Source organism: Phoenix dactylifera, chromosome 16 (genome assembly GCF_051530095.1).
Source record: "Phoenix dactylifera cultivar Ajwa chromosome 16, Ajwa_hap1_PhDact_Kaust_v1.1, whole genome shotgun sequence".
NCBI classification, from domain to species: domain Eukaryota; kingdom Viridiplantae; phylum Streptophyta; class Magnoliopsida; order Arecales; family Arecaceae; genus Phoenix; species Phoenix dactylifera.
Window position 1 is genome coordinate 24,192,393 of NC_143205.1, and position 6,928 is coordinate 24,199,320.

Consider the following 6,928-nt stretch of genomic DNA (forward strand, 5'->3'; position numbering starts at 1 on the left):
CTCTATCTTGAAGAATCCCTATCTCTTATACCCAACTATCCTTATGTTGATCCATCTGATTAGTTAGTTTTACTTACGCATGAATTAGTAATCTTCTTTTTTACTTGGTTTTTTGTGTTATTCTTGTCCTACTAGAAATTTTGTGACATCCTCCTTTTGAGACAAGACCGAATCACAACTCCTAATAGATTGAGAGTCGATGTATTCAACCTAGCAAACTTGCAATCCGATCGACTATTATTTTAGTTTCCTCGAAAACACATGCATTTTTCACATTTGAATGGGAAGAAGCTAATTATTCCGAAGGGTTGGACATGGACCTCTGAAAGCGATTCCGCCCCCGAAAAAGATACCTTTTCGTAAAACGCAGCGCTATAGAAAAGAGCTGACAAGGAAGGTGCGATTGAGCAATCATCCGCGGCTGCATTAGTCTCGACTTTCATGCGGGTTATCGTGCACTTTGAGATGTCATTTGTTTTCTAAGCGATCGTTATGCCTTTGTTAATCTTTGTCTTTTGGTTTGCTCATCGCCATTTTAGGCGACACCATGAGCTAAGAAGAAAAATATTGTTTAAAATAAAGAATCCAATGAAATAATATATGATAATAATGCGGGATCTAGCCATCTAGGTTAAAAGCCTAATGTCATTTCGAAACATACGCAGGCCATGAATAAGGATCATAGAATTCTCAGGTTATTTCTATAAAACCCGCACGCAGGAGAACGAGAACGACGCCCCATCTCATATCGGCAAGAGCGGCTTTAATATATGGAAGGTTCATTTTCCTTCCAATCGCAGAACCAAGCTACCGGCGGCCATGAAAACCTTGCCGATATATAAAGCAACGTCACACACTTTTGCGACGCAGCAGCTCCGTCTCGGAAAACTTTCTTGGCGACCTACTTACGAAGCCCCATCATGCACGGTGCTGGATGTTTAAAATATATATATATATATATATATATATATATATATATATATATATATATACATGTGAATATGGCCGCTGAGAGCTAATAATTATTGAGATCAAGGGCAGTCGACAGCAAGGGAAAAAAGCAATTGAATGGAGGTATAATCAAACCATTTATAGTGTTCCTAGTAATCAATCGTTCGACTGCAAAAAGAATTCAATACAACAAGCTCCATTAACAAACTAGACCCCTCCTCCTTAATAGCCCCCTTCTAATTAAGACTCATTTGGCCCTCCCTGCCTCTAACTACCGCTCAATCTAATTATCTCTCCCCCCCCTGCTTCATGTCTCAGCTACCTAATGGTAGTGGGTCGCCTATCACTCCTCTTATCCTCCCTCCTCTGTACAAAGATAAAGGAAATATTGAAAAAATTAAAAGAAAAAAGAAACAATGAACCAAGCCGACTCTGGAACTAAAAGGAAAGGAAAATAAAAAAAATGAGAGGAAGTTCACACGAACCACGGCCAATGTGGCTCATCCTCCTCCCTCTCTCTTTCACACCCTCCTCCGGATGTAAGCAAGGAGATCGCAGCTGTCCCCAGCGGCAGACTCGGGCGACAGCATCCCAGCGGCAGCGGGCTTCTGGCTGGCTTTGATCCGCAACTCGACCACCTTCTTGTGAGAATTGGAGTGGACGGAGGGGACGAAGGTGGGGCTGGCGGCCGGGCGGTACTCGGGGAAGAGCCTTCCCGACTTGTAGCGGACCCCGCAGGCATTGCAGAGGGTCTTCGGCCCCATCGGCCCCGCCCTCCACTGCGGGGTCTTCTGGATCTCGCAATGCATGCACTTCCTCGCCGGCGGTGCCTGCGGGCCCGCCTCGTCTCCTCCGGCGGCAATAGCAGCAAAGCTCTTCTTCTTTTTCTTCTTCTTCATCGGAGCAGGGCTCGGACTGGACTCGCCGAAGCTCTCAGGATCGGAAGAGGAGGAGTCCACGGGGACGCCGCCGGAGGAAGGGGGAAGGAAGGGGATGGTGACGTGGGGGCGGGCGGAGAAGGTGGCGGGACGGGGGCGCTTGCTGCGAGCACGGGCGGGGACCACCAGGACGGGCTCCGGATGGCTGACGGGAGGACCCTCGAGCGCCCGCGCGCCGCTGCTTCCTCCACCGGTGCCGGAGCAGGAGGAGGAAGATGAGGAGAAGGATGACGAGGAGGATGAGGAGGAGCCACCTCCGCCGCTGCCGCCAATGCTATGGCTGTTGGGCTCGAGGACGGAAACAGGGCTGGAGGTGCGAAAGAGTGAGTCCTCCTTGCCGTTGCTGTTGTTGTTGCTGCTGTTGGTGGCGCCCATGGCGGCAGCGGTAGGGGTAGCCGTGCACTGGGGCAAGTCGAGGGTGAAGGAATCATTGTCGTCGAAGAAATTGGACAGCCACTCCAGTTGGCTCATGTCAATGTCGTCGCACTGGAATGGTCAAAAAAAAAAAAATTGTAATAAGAAGAGGGAAAGAAAAAAAAAACAACACGGAGAAAATAGACTAGGAAGACAACATGGGTTATCAAATCGAATCGGATTTCCATCTAGTAGAAACTTCTTGCTAAAGACAACAAACATTGCCGCCGTATAAGAAATCATATAAATGTCCTGTTCAATGACAACTGGCTTTTTAAATTCTAAAAAGAAGTACATTATTTTTTTCAAATTATTTCATAATAATATGTGATAAATAAATAAAAATTGATTATTATTTTTTTACTGTCAAGTGTCAACCCATACGGGTTCCAATACGAAAGCATTAGAAGCCTCCTACCTACCTACGGGATCCACCCTTCTGTAGAAAGAAGGTATTGTTTGTGACGTCAATTTCCGATCACGAAACTATATTGATGGAAGACATGCAACACACCTACTTGAATATTCGAGTGCCCATCTCGAGCACCGTCGGGCCCATGAGAACATACCAGCGGGATTGCGATGGGTGTCGGTCTGGGTGCCACTTTGAACGGGACTTATAGATATTTCTATTATTAAGATTTGGTCACACTAAATGTGCGGGCCCTCGGCGACTGCACAAAGCCGGCACAGTAGATGGTGGATGGATGCAGGACGGGTGCGATCGAAGGGGCCCGGAGGTCTCCGCTAATAATCTCCTCTACCCATCTTTCTATTTATGATTTAAAATTTTAAATTAGAATGACGGGATGGCATGGTAAAGTAACAGGCCGAAAAAGAAAAAAAAAAGGCAAAGGACCAGAAACGTACCGGACCAAGCTCGGCCACCTCACGGTCGCCGCTGCCGGCGACGTCAACAGAGCCATTGGTGTAGTGCCCTCGGCCGCCACCGCCGCTCAACAGGTCATCGGCCTCAAGGGGAGGGAGAAGCGGAGCGAAAGACGGAGCGGGGGCGGGTCCACCATGGGGGTCCACCATCCCCAGCACGTCATCGTCGTTGGGGAAGTCCAGCAAGTCGTCGATGTGATCGAAGAGACCGCCGCTCATCACGTCCACCGGCTCGGGCATGGCGTCATCCACGTACTTCTTCATCGCCGTCGCCATTCCACCCTCCAACCTTGAAAATAAATCACGCAAGGAGAAGAGCAAATGAATCGTGCAGCAAATCAAACACGTTTGCGCCAATCATATATGCGCATCTACGCCCACATTATGGAGATGCGTGTAAGAGTATGTAGGGGAACAAAATCTTATCCGTAAATTTCTTGCCATTTTGAATTGTTCCATAAAACTTTTATGCACATAGGAATTAGGCCTCGCACCGCGATTTGCAGAGACGCCGCAGCAAACGGTCCCGTTTTCGGCCAAAAAAAAAAAAAAAAGCGATTTTTACACCGGAGATATGCTCAGCTGTCTCGCCGCTTAAAAATTAATAAACCTCGCGCGGGGCGTACGCGGCGGACAATTATTGCCCGGAAGGCGCTATCGATAATTACAGCGGTTGCAATCTCAGGCGATCAATTTTGAAAGGACTGATTTGCCCTAACATAATTGGACATGTTGGTCCAGCGATAGGGAGAGAACCGCTTCCCCTCTTAGGGGTATTTATGAGAAACAGAAAAGAATTCCTTTTTATTCTTTTTTTTTCCTTGAGTAAAAGTTGAGTGTACAGCATCTAGCGTGCGACGATCACCATCTAGTAAGCGGTGATGCAGCGTCTCGGACCAGCGAGAGGCCGCGGAGGGAGAAGAGAAGGAGATCTCCTTCCTTCAGTTGCTCCTGCCCTACCCACCGATCGGTTCGCGAGTGTATTCCTCCGTTCTTTTCATATTAAAAATTTTAAAAAAATAAAAATAAATAAAATAGTTGGGCAAAAAAATCTCTCGTATCAAATTGAGCATATAAAATGCAAGACATCTTAACAAATTCAAAAATGAGACACTTGGAGAAAAATTCTCTCTTCAAAAAAAAAAAAAAAAAAAAAAAAAACTAGCTTTTGAAATAGAAATTTTAAGAAGACGAAGGCGATTTTATCGGGAATTGAAGAATCGAATAGGAAACAAACAGAGAAATGGTGGATACCTTTTTCCTTCTGGTTCGAATCGAGTACGTTCGACCTTGATTCGAGAGCAGCAGCTTCAATTCAAAACAGGCCAGGAGACGAGAGCCAACACGAATGATAACAAGAGTAGAAAAGAAAAACCAAGTCCACCACTAACACCTAATGGCGCGAGGCAGAGGAGAAACAGGGAGACCTATGGATGGTGAAACAACTCCTGATGATTGACGATGGTGCCCAATCAGCGGACGAGAATGCTAGAATTCGAAGTAATTGAAGCGAAATTGAACCCCCCACCCCACCCCCCGGTCCTCAGAGGAGAACAAGAGAGAACTGATTGCAGCTGCCTATCTAATGTATGTATCACCTTGCAGAGAGAACGAAGGAATACGAGGAGATACGGGATGGGGGAAGCCTGGAAGATGTACCGATGCTCTTTCACTTTCTCGGTTCTGCGGTCGGGCGGTCCATAATTGAGCAGCAGCAGCAGCGGAGACAGATGAGAAAAGAAGGCAATCCTTTGTATGGTGCCTACGCTTCCATGGTGGAGGGCGAGCCCAAGTGGAGGCAGCAAACTAGCGGCAGAGAAACTGGAGCTAGCGGAAGATGGAGACGGAGAAAGGAAGTGTGGGGGTGGGAAGTAAATAAGAAGATTGTGCCGGTGGGGGGGGGAAATGGGTTGGGGAGAATGACACGGTGGGGGGGGGGGCAAATGGGGGAACGCCTAAAAAAAGAGCTCGAGGAGGAGAACGTGAGGGAGGCGAAGTCGAAGTTTGGGGAGCTCCCACTACTCGCCAGCACTGCTAATCACCGCTCCGCTTCTGCCTCCTCTCTTGTCAAAGACCCAGCTGGTATTACTACCGCTACGGTAGGTGAGCCTGCCTCTCTCATTGCTAGCTGTCCTCGCGAATCCGCGCTGTCGTGACGTTGAAGTCTTTCTCTCGGTTGCGGGGCCCACACGAACCGCACCGCGGACTCCACCGCTCCCCCGGGTTTTGATTTTTATCTCTTTCAAGTTTTCTCCCCTCTATTTCTTTTGGCGCTCCGCCTCATGGTTTCTCTTCTCCTGCCGGCTTTAAGATTCTAATAAAAATTAGAAGAAAAAAAAAAGGAAAAAACGGCGGCCCAAACCCGGGACCCGCCATCCCGCCATATGCGATGGAGTGTGGGATTGCGACCGCGCTTGGGCACCACAGCTTGCGAGGGTGAAAAAAGGGATGGCGGCACGATCGCAGCCTTTCTTCTTTTTTTCTTTTCCTTTCCCGTGGTTATCGTATTTACGGCTAAGACTGTCGGTTCTCCCGTGGGTTGTCGGTCCTCTCTGCTATGTGGTGCGGTGGGAACGTGATGACCGCCGATGCGGGTGAGCCCGTTGAAACACGGGTCCGTGCGCGTTAGGACATTAGAGGGTTAGGACTCCGGTTTATAACTCTCTACCAAACTTTTATGCCCTGTACACGTGACAAGTCATTCTGGTTCTACCGCGTGCTGATCTCGCTCGATTCGCTCGGTCACGATAACTTTGGTGGTTCTATTTCTCTCTGACTTCCATGGCATGGTAAATCGATCGGCATAGCATAAGCTTATTTTTCAATACCTCTATCAATCAAAAGAACGAAATTCTTTTACTATCCTGAAATACGGGAATAGGAAAAAGAGGAAAATGACAGCAAATAATGTTATGTCCAAGAGCAACCTGTCATATTTTTATTTTTATTTTTATTTTGGTTGGGATAGATGTGCCGTTCAGACAATAAATAAATAATTATAGATAACGACGCGGGCCTAACATGAAATTAGTGGAGAGATGGCAACTGATATTTGCTTTAAGGATTTGTAACAGGAAAGGGGGATTGAAATAATTGTCATTTACCACTCAGTCATTATAAGATGTGGCTACTCATGTATGATATATATTTTAAAAAAAAATATGGCGGTAATTCACTGCCGCTCGCTCAAATTTGAATCCTAAACATCCCACTTGAAAACATAGTTGCAATACATATCTATTGATTTTTTTTTATTGTCGTTGAGATATCCATCGGCATGATTGACTGGATAAGGAATCACTTACGTCGAGAATATGCCCGAAAACAACTTGTACTGCACTTTTTTTACTAAAAAAAAGGACATCAACCAGAGCAATCCAGAACTCACATATAGGAAACCCCTTTTTTAAGGTTCAAAATTGCATGGATACATGTTTTCGGTATATCACGCAAATGAAAATTTGATTCAAGCACTTCGACTGACTTCACTTTATTTTTACACAATATGATGCTGGGCTCCATGAGTGCTAAATCCAAATTAAAGAGGTATTCTGGCTTGTAAATGTAGTAAAATAATAGATAGAGAGAAGGAAGAACTTATAAGTTGAGGCGTGATTTTACTGTCCTTAAGAATAAGATGGCGCCCCTCCTCTCCCCCCCCCCCTCGCAGGCGTGATAATCGAGCGCGACGCACCCGGTTAAACGTTTCCAAATCGGATTCGCCAATTTTGGCTTGG

General features: G+C 46.6%; 1 protein-coding gene across 1 annotated transcript; it reads right to left on the reverse strand.

Annotated features, from left to right (window-relative positions):
* Window positions 1–1,069: 1,069 nt before the first annotated feature.
* LOC103718252 (uncharacterized) lies at window positions 1,070–5,668 on the reverse strand. Its single transcript, XM_008806979.6, has 3 exons — window positions 4,446–5,668; window positions 3,174–3,480; window positions 1,070–2,375 (listed from the first exon to the last, which is right to left on the reverse strand). The coding sequence occupies exons 2-3, from the start codon at window positions 3,465–3,467 to the stop codon at window positions 1,473–1,475; spliced, it is 1,197 nt and encodes a 398-aa protein (XP_008805201.3). The 5' UTR covers window positions 3,468–3,480; window positions 4,446–5,668; the 3' UTR covers window positions 1,070–1,472.
* Window positions 5,669–6,928: the final 1,260 nt, after the last annotated feature.